Raw genomic sequence first — 22,349 nt, 5'->3', positions numbered from 1 at the left:
CTTTTGATATCCCACCTTTCCTTTTACTGTTCACCAATTTAGTGTCATTCTCTAGAATGTCATGGGGAAAATATTCCAGAGAAATGCTACCTATTCCTGTCCTCTAGCTGATGAGATTTTGTCCAATTTTATTGGAAAGTAGTCTTTCAGTTACTTTTTAACAGAGCTTTAAAAAATGTCTCTTATAAAATGGCCAACAGTAGAAGCACTTTGTACTGACAGCATTAGCACTCAGCAGGAGTCAACAGTCCACACTGGAGCAAATTTAACAGTCTTGTCCTAAGTAGTGGAGGGTTATGTGGACTTTCTAGCAACTTTTTGGTGGGAGGTATCCTAACATAAGACTGCTCAGACCTGTGTCAGAAGAAGAGGCATATAGTGTATGAGTGGTTATCTGCAACTCATAATGTTGGTTACTTTTACATTTGCATTACAGGAGACAATGTTACAGTCAATGCCACCTTCCACAGCTTCACCTCGTCACTCTATGTCTCACAAGGCTGTCATACCAGCACCTGTGAAGGTGTGGAGCTCATCAAGGAAATTTTTGTGAGTAGCAGGCTTCTATAAGTTGATTTCCTAAAAAGGCAAGACTTTTTTCTTTCTGTGTGTGTGTGTTTGTGCATGAGCTTCTCTGTCTTTCCTTATTAACTTCTGGTCCTGTTGTTCAGTCCCAAAGAAATCTGAGAGAGAAGTGAGGTTTTCAAGGGGAAGATGTAGGTTTTGTAAAGACAAGCAAATGCTGAAGGGAGATTCTATGCGTGCTTCCCAGAGGCTGTCTTTAGATGTTTGGTGGCAGTGCTAGCTAAAGCAGTCTTCTGCTTCAGGCTCCTTAGCCTATGCTTAAATTGTCCTCATTTTTATATCTGCACAGCACTTAGCACTGCCTCATAGTCAAAGCAATCTGCTATGAAAAACCCAAAAGCCAACTAGAAAAACCTAAGCACTCTAACAGCACACACAAAGGGAAAAAAAAAGTTCCATTTCCAATTGGATCAGACTCTGACCTGCTTTGCCATCAGTTTACACAGATACACAAAGGAGAGAGCTGTATGAGAATGGGGGCATGCAGGCAGAGAGATTACTAGGCTGGCACTGATAGCAAAGAAACGTGCATGGAACTATGCCCAGAGGGCAAAGATGAAGTGCTCATTTCTCTCACTAGAAATCAAAGAAATCACGTGGAAGAACACCTTAAAAAGCTTCAACCAGAATGGATGCCTTAGCAGAAGCTGTGTTGTGCTGGATTTTCTCCTATCTAATAACTGTCTCTTGCCTCTGGGTGAAACTTCATCAATCCAGTGTGAATTTTCAAACTTAATGTTGAGAAGTCACTAATGACACACGAAGCTATTGATCAGGCCTTACTTGGTGGTCAAGGAAGTTTTTGTCACACAAGCTTCATCTTCATGTACACAGAATTTATAGTTTTTCTGATATTCAGTATCTTGTAATTCCAACCTCTCTGTCTTCTGCAAATTCAGCCACTTCTGGGGCATGTAATTTCTTGTGTGCAGTTGTGAAAGCTGCAGGATTTTAATCCTAGCTTGCTGTCTGCATCTTAGCAAGGGTCATACTCACAGGCGCTATTTGATCCTCTGCCTTTTCTTAGCTTTCTGTGATTCCTCCCTCCTCCATTCTAGGTTTGTTCTTGTAACCTTTCTGTAGCTCTTCTCCTGTTCTTCTCCTGTTTTTTCTGGGTAAATTCTGTGACTTCTTCTCATATCTTAAAATTCCCTTCATTCTGCCATCCTCCTATCTCTGCCAGTCCCTCTGCACTGTCCCTGCTACTGACCTTTTCTGATCCCTTTCAGGACAATGGTGCACTTGGCTGTGTTGTCATAGGACCTGCTTGCACTTATGCCACCTACCAAATGGTCTCGTAAGTACCACCTCATCCCCTTAATGTTGTGATGTTAAAGGTGATAACTACTGAATAAAGTTTTGTGTACAACAAGCCAGCAGAGTCATTGGGATGTAGGATACATCAGACACCTCAAGGTCTACAAACAAGGAAGTAAGACCTTTTTGCATAGCCACTGTGTTTGGTAGGGAAAAGAAAAACCCCTTCCAAAGTCCACTGGTGGAATCCCATTGCTAGCAGGGAACCTTTTGATTGATTGGTTAAAGGCTTGGAATACTTAACTTTTCAGCAACAGCAGTAGGATAGAGATATTATCTTGAAGCATGTGGTCAAAAGTTGTGTGGTTAAAGTGTGGTTAAAGGTTGTTTGGTCCTTGGGGATATGGTTTAGGATGAACCTTGTAGAGTCGAGTCATTGGTTTGACTTGGTGATGCTGAGGGTCTTTTCCAACCTGAAGGTTTCTGTGATTCTGTAATTCTGTTATTGCAGTACTGCACCAACAGGATCCTTCTGGGTGGGTGTTCAGTTGTTAAGGGGGCTGAGTAACATGAGTCAAGAGAAGATCTTAAATTCCAACCATCTTCAGCTCAAGAGTGTTTAGATAGGGAGCAGCCAGTTTCATCTTTTTTATTTGCCATTGGAATGGGCTGCCCAGGGTGGTGGTGGAGTCACTGTCCCTGGAGGTGTTCAAGAAAAGACTGGATGAAGCATTTAGTGCCACAGTCTAGTTGATTGGCTAGGGCTGGGTGCTAGGTTGGACTGGATGATCTTGGAGGTCTCTGCCAACCTGGTTGATTCTATGATCTTAACTCTTCTGCTTGAGGGACCATTCCTAAAGAATTCATTTCTCTACTCTCATATTATAGACAAACCTGTATAATTCTGTTCTATATTATACATGAATATGTTCCTTTTCAGATATTAGGAAAAGTGTAAGATGAATGTGCAGACTTCTAGCATAAATCAGTTAAAAGCCCTATCACTTGTGAGGTGCAGATTCATACTCTTGTTACCCATATGAATCCCTTTCCTTTTGAAATTCTAGTAGCCTTTTGGTTTCACTGAGAGATACTGTGAAGATTGGGACACTTTTGCCTCAAGCCTCATCTGCTTTTAGTTGTATACTTTTCTTTGCTCCCATGACCAAAAGTAAATACAGTGCTACTGGTGAACACTGGTGACTGATTTCTAGGAGATTCAAAAGAGTGTGTCTTACCTCTGTGCAAGGTACCCCATTTTACTCATTGTGCCTCCTAACTTTATGCTTGCTTTTCTGTCTGCTGGATATGCAGCTGCCCAGAATTATGTCAGTCTTTTTCTCAGCAGCCAAGAAGCAGAAATTGATGAGTTCTTGAGCCTTTGAAGTGCTGTTATAGCCCTTGCACTAAAATGGTGCATGGTACCCAAAAGGGCATGCGGAACTGGGGGCAGTGAGAGAAGCTGCCTGGATCAGTTCAGTGGGGGTTTGCAGTGCCAATACTGACTTGAAATCTACTTGTGTTCTTGAGGATCGTTCTGTTTCAGGTTCAAATTGCTGTTAAACTAATGAAGGGCACAAGAGGAGAGGGAGCTGAGGATGGAAATCACATGGTAGCTGCTTTGGTGCAACAGCAACCCATTCAGACTTTCCCTCTTGTCTCCTTTCAGAGTTGAAACTACACTGAGCCTGCCTCTGATCTCTGTAGGGAGTTTTGGACTGTCCTGTGACTACAAAGTAAACCTTACCCGCCTTCTGACCCCAGCCAGGAAAGTGAATGATTTCTTCTATTATTTTTGGAGAGAATCTCGGTTGCCATTCAAGACATCGAGCTGGGAATCTACCTACCTTTACAAGAGGAACAAAAACTCTGAGGCGTGCTTCTGGTAAGCTCTGAACCCACCTCTAACCCAGCTGGTGATTAACTCTGCCTCCATCCACTGGACATGGTTCTTGCAAGCTATCCTTCGAGTCCTACAGTTTGGGAGGTGCCCTATGGCTACCTTCCAAATGAGGGATTATACCCCTTAGCTGTATGGCATATCTGAATAGTTCACTCAGTCTGCTTTTAAGTATTCTCAAGCCTTGGCTTTACCTGTGGACAGCATAGCCCACCGCGGGAGGGGACGGGAAAGCTGGAGACAACTCAATGAGCTAAGCTATCCAAGCTCCAGTTCTCTACTGAGAGCATCAGACTCCAAGTTACAAAGCACATACTTTGCAACTAGGGTGAGAAGTGTGAAACGCATACAGCATACTGTGTGGTACTTTTCCTTAGGCTTTGGCACATCTAAATATTTGAATGTGCACAATCTTCCCTGCTTGCGGTTACTGCAAAAGCATTTTTAGTGCACCTAAGTATTGGAATTTGCATATTCCTCCCAATTCCCTCCTGCTTTGAGCACAGCCCCACAGAAGCTGTTTATCAGAAGGCTCAAGGACAAATTCCTCTGAGCTTCTTCACACACAGCGCTGCGGTTTACTGCAGTTCCAATACTCAGACCTCACATCCGAGGCTTGATTGTACATGCTTCTAGGGGCTTGTGCCCCCCATTCTCCAGCCAGTTCCCAACAGCCCACATGTTGTCCTTGCTGGAAATACCTGTTTACTGCATCCTCAATGTTAATAGTGTGACACGAGAGACACCTCTATCCAGTTCTTCAGAGATGACTTCTTAGGTCAGAAGTCTTAACAAACTCTTCTAACCTTTCTCCACATTAATGGCTTCAGTCTGTGTAGACTATTGTTATTCCAAAACATTATCATAGAATTATAAAATGGTTTGGGTTGGAAGGGACCTCCAAAGGTCATCTAGTCCATCCCCCCTGCAGTGAGCAGGGACATTCCCAAAGTTCAAATTGTGTCTTTGAACAAAATAACCCCCAAGGATTGCAGAGTTTAAGCTATGCTCTCACCAGCTTGGAGAAAGGAGACAATTTTCCCTTTGTGACCTGGAACATCATCCTCTTCTTGATTCTCATGAATGCTGGGGTTTCTGCTGGCCTAAAATCAAAAGGCTCTTTAGTAAAAAAGGCTCTTTAATATACTGATATTTATCATTACTCTTCTATTATTGACTCTCATTTAATTTTCAGCCCATGTGAGTGTCTCTATGCTCATTTGAATTATTTTTCCAATGTTGGGACATAAACTGGGCCAATGCTGATTAATTTAAAAAAAAAAAAGGAAAGAAATCTCATTTCTCCTACTAATTTTATAAATGGAGCTCAAAGGCAGACAATAATTTATGGAAATAACTATTATTTATCTTGCCAATTAATAACCTGAGGAACTTGCAGAATTGTAAGTAGAATTTACAGCTGTAATGGCTCCAGAGTGATATAAGCTTACACTTAGAGAGCAATTTGTGTACAGAATTTCTTTTTTTTTAATTAAGAGGCCTAAAATTTATCTCCAGTTCACTACTTCATACTTTTTTAGCTAGGTAGCAGCTTGATCACATGTGTTCATGGCTGTAGCTGCCTCTCTGATGCTTTGAAATATCAGTGCAGTTTGCTTCTCTTTTACTATAATCCCTATTTCTCCACGTTTGCAGCTATAATTACCAAAACACTACACACACTTGAGTTAAATCCCTTTAATCCTGCAAATTTCATACCTTTCAGGGAAGTCAGTACATGTAATTTATTTATCAGGTGTCTCTTACCTTGTCTTTATTAGTATTTCTGTTCCAGGACCTTCTTTAATACCTCAGAGTGTTCCAAGCTCTTGTATTCTATTGAATTAAAAACAAACAAACCAACCAAACATAACCATAATGTTGTTTTTCTGCTTTAATAGAGTCAGTTTGAAGGGTTTTGAACTATCTCATTAAACAAAAAATAATCTATTTTTGCTAAAGCACAAGCTATATTGGCTGGGCTAATTGCTTTCCCCATATCATAGAATCAACCAGGTTGGAAGAGACCTCCGAGATCATCCAGTCCAACCTAGCACCCAGCCCTATCCAGTCAACCAGACCATGGCACTAAGTGCCTCATCCAGTCTTTTCTTGAGCACCTCCAGGGGTGGTGCCTCCACCACCTCCCTGGGCAGCCCATTCCAATGCCAGTCACTCTCTCTGGCAACAACTTCCTCCTAACATCCAGCCTATACTTTCCCCGGCACAACTTGAGACTGTGTCCCCTTGTTCTGTTGCTGGTTGCCTGGGAGAAGAGGCCACCCCCCACCTGGCTACAATGTCCCTTCAGGTAGTTGTAGACAGCAATGAGGTCACCTCTGAGCCTCCTCTTCTCCAGACTAAACAACCCCAGCTCCCTCAGCCTCTCCTCATAGGGTTTGTGTGTTCCAGGCCTTTCACCAGCTTTGTTGCCCTTCTCTGGACACGTTCCAGCACCTCAACATCTCTCTTGAATTGAGGGGCCCAGAACTGGACACAGTACTCAAGGTGTGGCCTGATCACTGAATAGACACATTTGGTTTTCTCTCCTCATTTTTCCTATTCAAGTTTTAACTGACTTAGTGCAGAAGTTTCTTTTATTGCTGCTTTTCTTCCTTTACTGCTGTCACAGAAGAATATATCTATGATTTTTCTCATTTTTTTTCCCTGCAGCTCCCATTTATTCCTTTGAACCTGCATATTTGCTTTCTAAGATTACCACTGTTGCCACAAATCAGGAGAGTTTCCTGCCTCTGGCTCTCAGTTAGTCTCACTTACTGTAATTTCACTATGCCCCTGATTTCTTTCTTAATTGTTAATATCTTATTACATCATTCTAGTCTCCAAACCCATTCTTTGTACAACCAAGCTCAAATACCTCTGAGTAACTTTCCAAACATTTCTTTCATGTCCTGTATTGATTTTCTTTCTTCTACCCCTGCAGAAAAAAAATGTTCCATGCTACCTTGCAGACACTCTTGTGTGCTGTAAACAGTTTATTTTGCATTTGGACTTATTCAGGAGAATGTGAGGAGTTAGCAATCTTCTAACAGTATCTGTGCTCCCTTGTGCCAGGTACATGAATGCACTAGATGCTGGAATCACACAGTTCTCAGAAAAACTGAAGTTCAAGGACATTTTGAGGACTCCAGAACAGCTTAGAAATACTGTGCAAGACCCAAAGCGGAAAAGCAATGGTAAGGGGGGTGTGTGCTGAGGTCTTCTGCTTCTCCAAGGAAATCAGACCTACCCCTTAAGTGTAGAAATGATGAAAAAATACAGCTCTATCATTTCCCATGGATGCAAAGATAAACCAGCATATAGTTCCTACCTCTCTCCATCTGCATTACATGTGATGGAACATTCTGGTTCCAGGGAGCCGTTTGGGTTATTTTAAAGTTATCTTTGATATCTGCACTAGATATGGTCCTGCTCTGGTAGGGGGGATGGACTTGAAGATCTCCAGACATCCCTTCCAATCTCTAACATCTTGTGATCCTGTGGTCTGTATCAGTGATGGGATGAGGGGACTGACTACACCTTCAGTAGACTGGCAGATGACACTAAGTTAGGAAGGAGTATTGATTTGCTTGAAAGCAGGAAGGCTCTACAGAGAGACAGGCTGGTTGACAGCTGACTGAGCATAAGCCAGCAGCGTGCTCAAAATGGCCAAGAAGACTAACAACCTCCTGGCCTTTATCATGAATAGTGAGGCCAGTAAGACCAGGGAAGTGAATCTCATCCTGGCCACTGGTGAGGCCACACCTTAAGTACTGTGCCCAGTTTTGAGGTCCTCATTGCAAGGAAGACATATCTGGGCCTAATTTGTGCCATCAAGGGGTACTTCTCCTGGAAGTGATTTATCTAAACCAGAAAAAATAGATTACTAAATACCTCATTTTCTCCTAAGGTTAAGCATCTGGCATCAGCAGGCCAGACAACTGTGAGAGTAATAAGTAAACCAATTAAACTATTACTTCAATGTCATTTAACCTGGAAGTATTTGTATTCAGTAGCCTGTATGACATCAGAACTGCTAATGCTTATTTGAGTGAGATAATGGTAGCACTTTGGTGCACTCTGTTGCAATCAGAAAATGGTGCAGGCTTTGAAGCACCTGTTACCACTTTCCCTCATGTATCCCAGTCCTACTACAGAGAGTCTGTAACTCTGTGCCTGCCTCCCAGCTCAGTGTATGTAATGTGCCTTCACCCAGCATTGCTCTACTGCCTGCTACTGAAGCATGGAAGAGCAAGCCAATGTCCTCTTTTCCTCTGTGCCTTTCACCAATCTGTCTCCATTTTTTATCCAACCTGTAGTGATCATCATGTGTGGCTCACCAGATGATGTCAGAGAAGACCTAGGGACAACGGAAGTGGATAAGGACATTATGATCATCCTGATAGATCTCTTCAAGTAAAGTGCCACCTTTGCTTCTCCTCTTTTCTCTGCAATGAAAATGTTTAGTTGAAGAAATGCTCTCCCACAAAATGTTTCCATTACCATCAGTCCTCATGTTTTACCATGTATCTAAGCTGCTTAGTGTTAAATTCATGGCACATCCTCTACAATATCCTTTTTAGTTCACATAACGTTTTTCTAAAGCAATGGCATAGCAAGAAAGGTTAACATCCTGTGAAATCCTCAGTCAGGAAGCCATGAGAAAACCATAGAATCCAAAACCAGGATACAAACACAGTGTTTAGGTCTCCCACAGGGAAGTTGGGATGCTGTAGGATTATTCAGTCTACTGAGAACTAATGAAGTTTCCTCTTTACCTGGCAAGTTCAGTCCAAGCACAAATGAAAAGCTCCTTGAAATTATTCAGAGTGAAAAGTGCAATGTAAAAGGTTCAGAAGGTTCCATGAAAGGCAGGGCTCTGGTGTTACGATCCCATTTGTTGGTCATGGAGTGGAGCCTGTAGCCTCCAAATAATATGGTGGTGACTGAAAAAAAAACCAAAAGGATGGGTAAGCATGAATAATGAGAGAAGGCTCTTACAATCTTTTTTAATCAGGCTACCTATAGCAGTGACAGATGCTGCCACTTGACACTCTATTGCTAAATTCCTCTCTAACCTGTGAATCCAGCCATTGCCAGTCTGCAAAGCACTTCCAGAGAGCCTGTCAGGATGATGAAACCAATAGTTTTCTCTGATTTTCCTTGCTCACTGAATGAACCAAATCACTGATGATCTGCTTTCTGCACCTCTCCAAATTGTTCCATGCCCTTCTGTTAAATGCTTGTAGTGCAAATCTTGCCATGATCAATTCTATCAAAATTAGGGAAAGATGCAAAAGAGTGTAGAAGAGGTCAGAAAGATGCACAATAACCTGAGGAAACTACAGACTGCAGTGCTGCTGATTCTGACAAGGCTTTGTTTAAAGATATATAAATGTCTGCTTGATGGAAGAGGAAATAAACAGGAGATAAACCAAACAGTTACAATAGTAACAGTAATTCACTACAACCTTAGAGTTTCAGATTGCCAGATCTGTCTCTCTGGTATTGCCTTTTAATGGAGTTAAGCATAGAAGATGGCATCATGGAATGACTAACAGAGAGAGTTTTGTCCACAGGAAAATACTGCTTCTACAACTACAGTTTTAACCTGATAAATAACAGTGCCACTGGGGAGAGGAGAATGATTCTTTCACATTTACCACTGCCCTTGTTGTTGATTGTTCCTGGGGTTCTTGTGCTTTGCTTTGCAGCAATGTGTACTTCAAGAACAACATCTCAGGCAGTTACATGCAGAATGTACTTGTCCTGACTCTGCCACCAGCTGAAGACACTTTGAGTAACATAAAGATTGACGACTCCATCCTGGTAATCACACTATTTTTCTCTGATTATTGCATTCAATTAATTCACGTTAGGAAACGAAAACTAAAACTACAGCTGCAGACATCCCTCATCTTGCTTCTATGCTGACATTTTCTTACATCATTGCAGGATGCCATTTTGTCATACTGTGATGATGTAAAAAATACCATACCACAAGGCAAACATGCAGGCTCTCATATTCCTGCTCTGTGAAGTTGAACTCAAGCTTTTAATTTGGTCTGCAAGTGTCATTTTTGTGGAGCGTGTGGGAGACTTATAGATATGTGGCCTTCTGACCCCACTTCTGAGTGACTGACAAGCTTACATGTAGCTGCAAGGCATTGCTGATCTATCAGTATAACTGAGATGTGAGCGTGGGAAGTTCAGAACTAACAATTGCTGCCTAATTTTTGTGTGCAGATATGTATAAGGGCTGGCAACCATTCTGTTTCTGTCCGGGGGAGGTCTGTTTAAACTTAAATTTTTTTTTTTTTTTTTTTTTTTTTTTGGTGGGAAAGACCTAATTATTTTAATTTCCTGAAAAGCAGAAATGATGCAAAGCCTGCAGCTGCTTAGTGAAACTGATACTCCTGCCATCTGCCCAGGAACCAGACTCTACATGTCGAGTTCCTTCCAGGATTTGTTGCTTTGAGCTCCAGCTCTCCAGCAGGCAGCCTAAAGCTCCTGGCTAGATTTACAGAGCTTCCAGATCCCCAAGTCTGGGCTCAACACTTCTTGGGTATGAGGTCTATGGCAGTCTGATGGAAATTCTGGCACAGTTCCTTGCCCCTGAGCTGTGGCCATCTGGAAGCCCAGACTTGCTGGCACCATTCTACATTATCTGCATAGAAACTCTAATCCAGAAAAAGGGGTTTTGGGTCCTACTGAGCAGACCTGCCCAGAACTTGCCGCGTATGAATTTTTTAATCCTGTGCACCACAATCAGCATGCAGAGCTTTACATTGGCCTCATTTAAGTTTTTACCACCTCTCTGCCTTCATATACCAAAAATATATTTTGTTTACCTGTATTTTTCCAAGCAGGAATGTTGATGTGGCATTGCCCATCTACTCAACTCAGAGCTCAGTAGATTCTAGTCTTCCATGCCTAAGTTTTTGCCAAATAGAGACCAACAGGCAGAAATGTGAACTCTCAAACTGCTTCTTTTGTTTTTTTTCTTGCTCTAGATGGAAGATGACTTTGTTGTTGGCTATTACAATGCAGTCTTACTGTTTGGACATATTCTGAAGAAATTCATCCTCTTCCAGAAGCCAATATCATCTCTTGGTCTCATCAATGAATTCCGGAACATCACTTTTGAAGGTAAAAGCCCTGAGCAGTTGTGACTGACTTTATGAAAACAAACTCAAGACATGCTGAGTGACTTAGGAAGTGCCACCTTAAAATCCTTGGAATGTGCTACATAAGCAATTTCTCAGTCGTATATTTGCTGACACAGAGAGGCAGGAGATTAAAGGCAAAAAGGACTTTATTTTTCTTCACTCTTCTCAAAAGAGTAAGGGGAATTTCCTTTCTTGCTGCTAGATTCAAACTGCAGGTGGAAACAGACCATTTCCCTTCTCACTTTCAAAATGGTCCCTTCAAGGGAGGTTACACTGACATTCTTGGTGTGCTGAAGAGACATGACAAATATATTTTGAAGAGACATGACAAATATATTTTTCTATAGTTAAAGAGAGACTTTCCTCTTCAGTGCAGCCAGTTTAACTCCTTTCATTGGGTTCTGTAGAGAAAAAGTAGTGTGCTGTTAAGGGAGAAGTAGCACCGCACTCAGCTGATGCCTGTTCTGTCATGTGCATGAGGAAGAAAAATATCTTCAGCATCAGAAATCCTTTATTCCACATATTAGTGTTTCTGACTAATTCCTTGTGTCTGCAGGTGTCCTGGGTCCTGTGACTCTAGATCAATTTGGAGACATTGATACCAATATGACCCTGCTCTACACGTCACAGACTGGAAATCATGTATGTATGTCCAGGGAGAAAATGTTCGACCTCATATATGAAAGGAGAAACAAAATGTCCTGTAGTATTGCATAAGAATGCTGAAAATAGCCACTGCAGAAGTGGTGGTGTGCCAAGGCACGCTGTGCATGCTAGGAGGGGGTCATGAGAGGTGTGCTGGAGACTAACAGGATTGATGTCGTCTGATGATTCAGTAGAAGTGCAGCTTCTATTTTGTGGGACTGATACATTTCTTTTCAGAGACAGGGAAGGAATGAGGACAAAGATGGCAGCCAAACATATGGCTAAGTTGAAGAATGCACCACTGTGGCAGAAAGAGCAAGAATTACTTTAAGTTTGGGCAATACATTTATTAAGGGTAGCTTGAAGCAAGGGACAAAAGAGGGAGAGTGCAGCTGCTGACTGTTTCTTCCTTCTTACTCTCACAGTTTAGAACTCTTCTGTATTTCAACACTCAAAAGAACCAGACATTCGAGAACGCTACAAGTCCAGATTTTGTCTGGAAGCACCACAAGCTGCCCAGTGATATTCCAGGCGCTGGTGAGACACACATTAAACCTACTTCTTCAAAGATAAGTCGCACAATCCTGAGATCCACCTCCTGTACAGACCAGGACACTGCTTTCACACTGCCCTGAGGCAGTGACACCAGGAGCTGGGGGCAGAAGAACATCTTTGCTTTCCCTGCCCCAGACCTTGCTGTCTTCTGCATCCAGACCAGTTCCAAATCTGCCTTTCTGTTTAGACACTACTAAGTCTCTGGTAGACCCCATACTGTACCAGTGCCTGTTTTGGAAGAGGTCACCCCTGAACACATAACCTTCACTAGAAGCTGGTGGTGGTGTGACTTACTTGAAAAACTGTTCAGAAAAGGCAGCAGAGTTAAGAAGCAGATGAGTTATCTGACTCTACATTCCTGTATTGCTGTTGCAGCATGGTGGCTTCCGCTTGCCCTTTTTTCCTTGTCACAGGGAGCTGGGGAGAGGACACTGTGCTCAGTGCAAATTCAGGGTGCTTCTCTGGAGGGATGTCTTAGAAAAGATGGCTCTGCAGAAAGACAGCAGGAAACGAGGTTATTGCTCTGTTTGCACACGAACTTCACATGTGAAACCCCAGGCATTACTATCTCCTTTTCTTTTTAGTTTTTGGTGACTCATGGATAGAATGGATGAACTCCCTTGCTATCCAGCATAGCAGAGTACAGCCTTGTCAGTCTGAACAGACTGGGAATGTTTGCCCAGCTGAGACTGATGCCTCATGGGCACTGGCAATGTAAAGGCATATGCAGGATAAAAATTACTGCAGTGGCAGTAGTTGCAAGGGTTACTGCACAGTGGGTCTGAATTCACCTGAGTCATTCCTATGACTGGTCACAGTGTCTAGAGGTTCCAGTGTTAGAGGTCTCTGCTAAGGCCTCCATTGTTTCTCTGTACTGCTTAGGGAATAGGCAAAGCAGTAACTAGAGAAGCAAGCACCTTCTGCTAGGAGTCCATTCCCAGTAAAGTGGTACATGGATTCAAACACTTTTTAGTTCCCCATGAAGTAAAACAGACAGCTCCAAATTAGAGCTTCCATTCCTCAGGGAGGTAGGAGTTCATTGTCAGGGACCCATGGGAGCTGCCAGGAACAGACATTAGCATTGTTGAGACTCCAGTTAGACAGCTCTGGGAAAAGCCGAGGAAGTTCAGTGAAGCTTTCATTTTTTTAATCTGTGGTGGATCTCTGGTCTCCCATGGTATGGTCATGAGTCCTGCTTGTGCAGAGACAGCAATTGCTGTGCACGTCAGCCACAGACAGGATCTCCCTGTACCAGCCATGTGCTGCCTGGCACCAGTCTTATCAGTGTTGCTTCAGTCACATCTTCATCCGTTCTCTGAGCCCCACAACATGCTGTGTTATCAGTGGCTATTTGTACCTTTAAAACATTCCCTTCAATATGTCCTTGTTTGAAGATGCTGCACAAGGGCAAAAGAAAAATCAGAACTGCAGAAAACCAGCATCTACAAATCAGTAGCTTAATATTCAGTGCTTAATGAAGGCCTGACTTTTTGGTCAAATTACACTAAACCAAAGTAAAACTACCTCCCACTGGCACTTGATTATTTTGTTTTAACATTTAAAACCAAATTACATCTTTCTTCATTGTGATTCTAAAGAAATACATTATCCAAAGGGCAACTTTTTACAGCCATGCCTTGCCAAAACCCACCCAAACTTTCCAACCACAGATATAGTTCTTTTTTTTTCCCTCTGGGGAAGTGAACAGACACAGAAATGAAAGCCCTGCTCCTTCCTAAGGTATAACTGTGAACAGCTGCTGTCTCCCTTTATCCTAGCAAAGAATCATAGAATGGTTTAGGTTGGAAGGAAAGATCATCCAGTTCCAACCCCCCACCGTAGGCAGGGACACCTCCCACTAGAACAGGTCACTCAAGGCTTCATCCAACCTGGCCTTGAACACCTCCAGGGAGGGAGCACCCACAGCTTCCCTGGGCAACCTGTTCCAGTGTCCCCCCACCCTCACTGAAAAGAACCCTTTCCTAACATCTAGTTTGAATCTCCCCTCCTCCAGTTTACACCCATTACTACTGATCCTATCATTACAAGACATAGTAAATAGTCCCTCCCCAACCTTCTTATAGGCCCTCATCAGATACTGGAAGGCTACTAGAGGCTCTCCTCTAAGCCTTCTCTTCTCCAGGCTGATGAGCCCAAAGTCTTGCAGCCTGTCCTCAGAGCAGAGCTGCAGTCCTCTGAGCATCTTTGTGGCCTCCTCTGGACTGGCTCTAGCAGTTTGATGTCCTTTTTGTGTTGGGGGCTCCAGAGCTGCACACAGTACTCCAGGTGGGGTCTGATGAGAGCAGAGTAAAGGGGGAGAATCCCCTCCCTTGGCCTGCTGGCCACACTTCTCTCGCTGCAGCCCAGGACCTGGTTGCTGTCTGGGCTGCACATGCACAATGCCTGTACAACAGGGAAAAACAAAAAGGCTTAATCCAGATTTTCCCATTTTCCAGAAGGTTTTAACCCTCAGTCTGGGCATGGATAAGGTTGGCCTTCCATGCACAAACACTGCTGGCTCCAGAGGACCTGAAAACGGTTCATATGCGATGCACTCTGTCTTTGCACGTTGTAATGCTAAGAGCCAGGAGGTGTCAGTAGAGACTCAGGAACGGGAAACTCGGGTCCCGCAGAGGTTCCATTGGAAACGCCAAACTGCGGCTTGTTGAGCTGCAAACCAGGATTCACAAACCTGAAGTTCTCGAGAATTTGTACGAAATGTTTTTGCACATTCTCTTGTGGGTTTTTTGCCGTTTGATAGTGGTGACTCCATGCCCTTCCTTGGCAGAGGGAAACAGCAGCACTGACAGTTTTCAGTGGAGACTGTGAAGTTATTGAGAGGCCCTGGGAGTGTGCCAGGATGAACACACAGAAAGGAGGAGACATGATACACGGAAAAATCAAAGCTGGAAAGCTGGGTTCAAAATCCAGAGGAGGTCCTAGATTGAGTCAGATACAGACACTTACATTTCTGTGTTGAAAATTCTTGCTCATTTACAGCCTGATTCTGAAGGCAGCTGTCATGGCTCATGTCTTGCATTAGCCTCAGCAAGACTGAGGAGTTTTACTCTGCAAAATAGATTCTCCTCTGGCTTCTTTGCCTGCCAGAGTTGCTCAGTACAGTAGGTAAAGCGCAGATGTGAGGCCACCAGATGAAGCTCTGCACCAGTGGCCTGTTGATCTTCTAAGAAAGTTGGTGCCTGTAACTTTCCTTCCCAGCACCCCTGAGCTCCAAGAACTGACCCCAGGCAGGCTTCAGTTTGCTTTTCCACATGAAAACAATTGAAACTACAATCCTAAACAGTCAGTTTCAAGCCCTGGCCATCCCATCTGGTGGCTCGGAATTAAGACCCTCATGTGCACTCTGGTTTTGGGTCTAAGTCCTCTGATGCCTGAACATCCTGATTTTCAATTTTATTTTTTAATCTGTCAGCTTCCAAGGACACTTTACTAGCTTCATGCTGCCATCAAATTAATCTCTCTCTACAGCACATGGATTTCCTATTGAATATCAATATCCTTATTAATGATCTGGACTAGGAGATTGAGTCCATCACCAGTAAGTTTGTAGATGATGCTAAGCTAGGGGCAGGTCCTGCAGAGGGACCTTGACAGGCTGGTTGGGTGGGCAGAGGCCAGTGGGATGAGATGGAACAAGGCCAAATGCAGGGTTCTACACTTTGGCCACAACAACCCCAAGCAGTGTACAAGCTGGAGACAGAGTGGCTGGAGAGCAGCCAGGCAGAAAGGGACCTGAGGGTGCTGGTAGATAGTAGCTGAACATGAGCCAGCAGTGTGCCCAGGAGAGCCAATGGCATCCTGGCCTGTATCAGGAACAGTGTGGCCAGTAGGACAAGGGAGGTTATTCTGCCCCTGTACTCAGCACTGGTCAGGCCACACCTTGAGTCCTGTGTCCAGTTCTGGGCTCCTCAATTCAAGAGAGATGTTAAAGTACTGGAATGTGTCCAGAGAAAGGTGACAAAGCTGTGAGAGGCCTGGAGCACATCCCTGTGAGGAGAGGCTGAGGGAGCTGGGGTTGTTTAGCCTGGAGAAGAGAAGGCTCAGAGGTGACCTCTTTGCTGTCTACAACTACCTGAAGGGAGGCAGTAGCCAAGTAGGGGTTGGTCTCTTCTGCCAGGCAACCAGCAACAGAACATGGGGACGCAGTCTCAAGTTGTGCCAGGAGAAGTATAGGCTGGATGTTAGGAGGAAGTTGTTGCCAGAGAGAGTGATTGGCATTGGAATGGGCTGCCCAGAGAGGTGGTGGAGTCACTGTCGCTGGAGGTGCTCAAGAAAAGACTGGATGAGTTGATTGGCTAGGGCTGGGTGTTAGGTTGGACTGGATGACCTTGTAGGTCTCTTCCAACCTGGTTAGTTCTGTGATTCTATGATTCTAAGTACAGTCCACTCAGCAGCACTTCTCATCCCAACACAGAAATGTTCAGAATAGAGTTCACAGGCTCCAAAGCTCTGCCTATAACAACCACAGAATGACTTTAAATAACTGGGCCAATAAGGGGAGAACCCAGATGTGAAATGTTTAACAGTCTGACCTCTTCTTGGATAACAAATTCTTGCAAGAAATGCCTTTTGAATCCACAAGTGGCTACACTCTGTATCTGCTGCAATTCTGGGTGAAAGCTTCAGGTGATGGTCTGGGTCATGAAGGTATGGGTAGTTGTGGAAAATTCAGGTTCAAAGCAGTGTATGACAAACGTTGCACAGTCTGAATCAGGAAGTTATCACTGAGTATTATGCTTAATGATAAAACCAGTAGGGATCAAAGTCTTGTTCCCTATTTCAGACAAAGGGTTATCCAAAGGAGCCACTGAGCAGCCCATTTTGTAGTAAGCCCTGGGTAGACTGAGGGCAAACAATGTTTCCTGCCATTCAGTGACTCCGATTTCAAATCAGCTGCTTCCCTATTTACATCTCTATCCCCCTGAGAGTTGTACGGAAGGTCTGCCTCTGCCATTCACTCTTAGGAAGTTATTACAGGGAGAAGTTTGGCTAGTTCATTATATAAAACATAGTTACTGGTAAAAGTTAGCTTTATTCCTGGACTATCCTAGTGTATTTCTAAAGAGAAGAACACCTAGGAGCTGCTGCTGAGCTGAGGTGAGATTCAGTGCTCTTAATTCACCTCCCAGATGGGTGTCCCTATAGAGAGCCCATGCCTCAGGTGAGGATGCAAGACTGCACTGCTGCCACTGCTCTTCTGGGTCATGCTTCATTCTGCAGTGAAAGAGGCACAGTGCTTGGCTTTACCAAAGCCTCTCAATTTGGATGTCACCAAAGAATATCCCTGCACAGCTTCTGTGACTTGCACGTGTATGGGTGAGGGTAATGTATTTAATTTCTTAGAATGTTTACCATCCTCTGTTGAGATGTTTACTTGTCAGTTTTTCTTTTCTGCAGGCCCACACATCTTGACTATTGCTGTTTTCACGCTCACGGTAATTGTGATTCTGGTTCTGATCATCTCTTTGCTGGTTCTAAGGTACCAACCTCTTTGACATTTTGTTCCTCCTTGAATAGTTTTCCTACTAGGGCAATGCCTTTAATTTCTCCTTGAAGAGCCTTTCATTAGCTTATACCTGAGTGGTTGCCCTCAGAGTGAACTCTTCTGTAGATGCCAATCTGTGTTTGCATCCACAGCGTTGTTTTGTCAGGTTAATAATCATGAGAGAAGATGCAGCAAGCCTCGGAGATTTTTCAGGTGCTCTGATTCCTAGCCATACACAGAGGGGTACAACTCAGACCAGTCTTCAGACCTTTTCAACTTACACTGTAAATCTTTAGCTTGCTTGGGGTTCACTTATGTTTCTTTAATCTATTGGCATCATAAAAGTCCAATCTAGAAGGAAATATTTGTCTTGAGTCACTGTAGGAGTCAAAACATCATGATAAAACATGATCAAGCTTTATCACGATGGAACAAGCAGAAACAGAAGTCAGGGATGTCTCCAATTGCTAGAAGAAATGCCACTCCATTTCCAAAATATGGGTTTCTTTCATATTTGTTTTAAAAAATGCCTTGCTTGTGCATCTGTTTTAGTAGCTCAGCATCCCTCCTTTCTGTATATCAGAGAACTTCAGAAAAGAGTGAGAAAATTAGGACTTAAGCAAAAAAGATTAAGTTTTTAAACTTGATTAGAAGCACATCAAACTCAAGGTCTCTTATTCTGCATGGGCCAAGCTGTCTTAGTAACTAAAGCTTTTCCTAAGGGAAAGATCAAAAATGGAGATACACAACTCTTACACATCCAGCTGTACTAAAGAAATGGAAGGGCTAAATATTGCCACATCTAAGCATTAACATATAAGGAGGTAAAGTGTGTAAATGCTGTAACAATTGATTAAAAAATGCCTAAAGACTTGTTGTAAAAGGTTCTATATCCTGCCCTACCTGCAGATGAATAAAATCTAAGATTCTGCTTAGATGAGTACATTATTAATGTATGCAGATCACTGTACTATTCCCAAGTATCAAATACAGAAGAGGTATATAAAATAGAAAAGATTTATATTAAAAAGGGATATTTTAGACTAAAATTTGCCCTTTTACTGCTGAAACAACACCAAAGTTCTGAACTATAATTGCTATGTAAGGTTGTCTCCTAACATGAAGAGAAACTCAGCTGTAAAGACAACCAGAAAGCCTCATTATTCCTTCTTTATCTCCAAAGTTTCTAGGATGCTTGAACTATCCTACAACTCCTTGCATTGTTCTAACTGCTAAGTAAAAAGGGAAACACCTGAAAAATACATAAAAATACATCTTAGGCTCAGCAGATTTTAATTCATGTTGATTTGTACTTAATCATGAGCCAGTTGAACTGCAGTGCATCCTGGTAATACAGCATAGCTCATGAGACTGAACTGAGAAAATGTTTTTACTGCAGCTGTTGCCCTCCCTCTTATACATATATGCCTTAAAATATATTTGAAAAGGGAACATTTATGTTATTAGTCCATACTATGGGATCTCCCATTTGGAGCATTTGCTAGCAGTCATCACTGTGTTAGGATTCTTCTGCAGTCTCTCCAGTCAGTCCTGTGGTTTGGATTGCGTTTCTTTTTGTTGTTAATAGAGGAAGGACTTGCACAAGTAAGTAACTTGCTAGTACTAATTGCTCTAAGCTAAATTCTGCAAGAGGGGTAGTAGTTTTCTCCTCCCTCTTCCAAAGGCTTTTCCCTAATTTTTACAAAATCTGCAGAATACAAGAGACATCCACAAAGCCCCATCTCATCTCTTGTATTTCTCCTGTAGTCACACCAGGTCTTACTGTGTCCAGTGTTGATGGCAGGACTTCCTTTGGCTTGCATTTGTTTGTGGGAGCTCCCTTCAGAGTACATTCAATAGCATGGAAGAAGAAACTATATAAAACTCAGATGGCCTTTTGTGCTTTAAATTGTTCTGCCCTGCCTTGAGACTCTGGCAATGTATCTAGCAGTTGCTCTGCAGAGTGTGTTCTGTCCTTCTGCTAGGTCTTCAGAAGTGAAGGAGCGTTTAGGTTTTCCCAAAGCTAGGGGAATTAGATCAGCCTCAAACTGGAAAGCTATATGGGAGCCACAGTGCTTGTACTTAAGTCTTGCCACCCTGTCACTAGAAGCTTCCCTGTCCTAATCTCCTGTTGTGGGTTTCAGCTCAGTGGGAGGATATTCTGTTCACTTGTTTTGCAGGAAGTACAGGAGAGATAATGAGCGCCGGTGGAAGAAATGGTCCCATATACCACCTGAGGAAATTTTGCCTCTGGAGACCAGTGAGACAAGTCACGTTAGTCTGAAGGTAAGAGAAGCATGATGCCCAAAGCTGGGCTCTGGATTCTATCTTTTAAGGACTATCGAAGATAGGGCGTTGACATGCTCTGTCTGCAATGCAGGCTATGGCTCAGTTAAATTCCTTTAACCCTCATGCACTATACTGAAGAAAAAGAAAGTATTGTGCTTCTCTGTGGCACACAATGACATTGCTTATCTCTCTGGACCTGGCAAGTGGGGAGTAGGTGATAATTGCATGTTAATTATTCTTCTTTGTTCTCAGATCGACGAAGATAAGAGACGTGACACCACCCAGAGACTGCGCCAAGGCAAATATGACAAGAAGGTGACCTGACTGCGGTGTTCATGCTCCCTTCTTTGGTTCAGGAGCGCTCTTCCTGGGAGATCATTTCCCTCCAGAAAGAATTCTGTTTCCCTTGATCTTGCAAAATGACTCGATCTTATGGAAGGAATAAGCCATTCATTCTCTATCTAAGGTGGTCTAACCTGGTATAGTTGAGGATGCCTCTGCTGACTGCAGGGGTGTTGGACTAGATGACCTTTGGAGACCATTCTGTGATTCTATCAGGTGCTCTTCACCTTGCCTACTGGTAGAAGACAATATATTAGGTTCCATGAAGCCCTAGCCTAGTCCAGAGGTGCTGTAGCAGAAAAAGAAGGATCAGAAATGCAATATATTTTGGCACTGAAGAGATGAACAGATTAATGGAGGACAGGCCATTTACATGGCAGGTCCTGTACATTCCACAGAGCTGTTTGACCAAATGAGGTGCATTTATGTTGACAGTTCTAAATAGTTCATATCTACTTGAGAAATCTTTTGAGGGATATATAACTCTGTTACTTATTAGCTGGTTCACTGAAACTCCAACAAAGCAGCAGGCAGATGTTTCTAGAGTATTTCTTTGTATGGACATCTCTCAGGAAAGAAGAATTAATTATACTAAAGCTATGATTTCTTTTTCCCCCCCACTGGTATTTTTTCTTCAGGTGGTGATCCTAAAAGATCTCAAAAACAGTGATGGTAATTTCTCAGAGAAGCAAAAAATAGAACTGAACAAGGTAACTGGAGAGTGCAAGGGTGAAATAATTGCTTTCTACTGTCAACTCCAGTAGCCATGTGCTTGTGCATATTTGTGAGGTGGGTGGGTAAAGAGTTTTTCAGAGGATATTGCTTGATGAACTTTCTCGCAGTCTGAACTGTATGCCAGTGAAGCTAAGGATGGATGAAGTAACTCAGGCCCTGTCATATGGCCTTGCTAACTACCTTTTTATATCTGACACTAAAAGGAAATGCACTCCTTTTGCTCAAATCATGTTAATTCATCAGTAGAGGGATGCTGTATTTATATCTTATTGCTGAATGCCAACTGCAGTTCTTTCTAAGTAACTCTCTGCTGACTTGTGCACGCAGATTCTTCCAGCATAGGAGATGAATTTGGCTGCAGTACTACCTCTTTTTTGAATGAATAGTTTTTCTTTTTACATAACACAGCTACACTGTGAATTCAATAAGCTCTCAAAATATCTCAAGGTAAACTGTAGCTGTCTGTATAAATGGACAAAGTCCATAAAACCATGCAGCACTGTTAAACTTTTATTACTTGCTTATTTACCGACTGATTCACCACATTCTGTCACTCACAATGGATATTTTGGTTAACTGGGAGGTTTGAGCAGACAGGCAATAAAGGGCTCTGGAACTGCAGTATCGAAACAGCAGCCCCTCTTACCTCCTTAATGCCCAGAAGGCTCTGGAATGACAGATGTCTTCAAGTGTACTCATTGCCTTTGTACACATTGGTTTAAAGGAAACTCATACATCTTATCAGGGCCTGAGATAAAAAGCCACCGCACACAAGCATTCTTGACTCATGGTTCTGTACCTACAACGATTGCTTTTAAAAACAGATGTAATGTTTCTGTTCTAGCTCCTACAGATTGATTATTACAACCTGACCAAGTTCTACGGCACTGTGAAGATAGACACCATGATCTTTGGAGTGATTGAGTACTGTGAAAGAGGTTCTCTGCGGGTAAAAAATTTTGCAGGTCTCCCTCCACCCCAAATTATAACATTTCCAAGTGTGAAAAAAGTCCCCTTTTCTGTGTCTCTGACCTTCATGCAGCAGCCATAGACTGAGCAACTGGCAACAGATTTCTGACTTGGAGTTTCTTCTCCCTTGCTTAGTTCTCACCAGCTTTCCCCTGGTACTCATGTGGCTGCCACCACTTCAGTGGTTCTCAGCAGCCAAAAGATGAAGTGAGGTGAGATCAAGGAAGAGTACAGGAGAGCTCTGGCCAGGCAGCAGCCAGTACTTGTACTGTGTCCCCTACTGGGAGCATGTAAGATATAACATCTTTATTTTCAGAGCTGTTGTCTCTGCTGGTGCCTTTGTGGACCCCACAGTTCCCTCAGGGCATGAAAGGATAGAGAAAAGAATATATTCTGT

The 22,349-nt window shown here is 43.0% G+C and overlaps 1 protein-coding gene across 1 annotated transcript in view; it reads left to right on the top strand.

Annotated features, from left to right (window-relative positions):
* Positions 1-22,349, top strand: part of GUCY2C (guanylate cyclase 2C) — a 45,191-nt gene that overhangs the window by 704 nt on the left and 22,138 nt on the right. The window contains exons 2-15 of the mRNA XM_064155095.1: positions 437-549; positions 1,815-1,882; positions 3,512-3,727; positions 6,818-6,939; positions 8,062-8,158; positions 9,457-9,571; positions 10,756-10,891; positions 11,468-11,553; positions 11,982-12,093; positions 17,530-17,611; positions 19,798-19,903; positions 20,159-20,221; positions 20,887-20,958; positions 21,828-21,932. Of these exons, the coding sequence (XP_064011165.1) occupies positions 437-549; positions 1,815-1,882; positions 3,512-3,727; positions 6,818-6,939; positions 8,062-8,158; positions 9,457-9,571; positions 10,756-10,891; positions 11,468-11,553; positions 11,982-12,093; positions 17,530-17,611; positions 19,798-19,903; positions 20,159-20,221; positions 20,887-20,958; positions 21,828-21,932 (1,493 nt within the window). The remainder of the gene's footprint in view (positions 1-436; positions 550-1,814; positions 1,883-3,511; positions 3,728-6,817; positions 6,940-8,061; positions 8,159-9,456; positions 9,572-10,755; positions 10,892-11,467; positions 11,554-11,981; positions 12,094-17,529; positions 17,612-19,797; positions 19,904-20,158; positions 20,222-20,886; positions 20,959-21,827; positions 21,933-22,349) is intronic.

The sequence above is a fragment of the Pogoniulus pusillus genome, chromosome 15, assembly GCF_015220805.1.
Source record: "Pogoniulus pusillus isolate bPogPus1 chromosome 15, bPogPus1.pri, whole genome shotgun sequence".
NCBI lineage: Eukaryota > Metazoa > Chordata > Aves > Piciformes > Lybiidae > Pogoniulus > Pogoniulus pusillus.
This window is presented reverse-complemented; position numbering and strand designations above follow the sequence as displayed.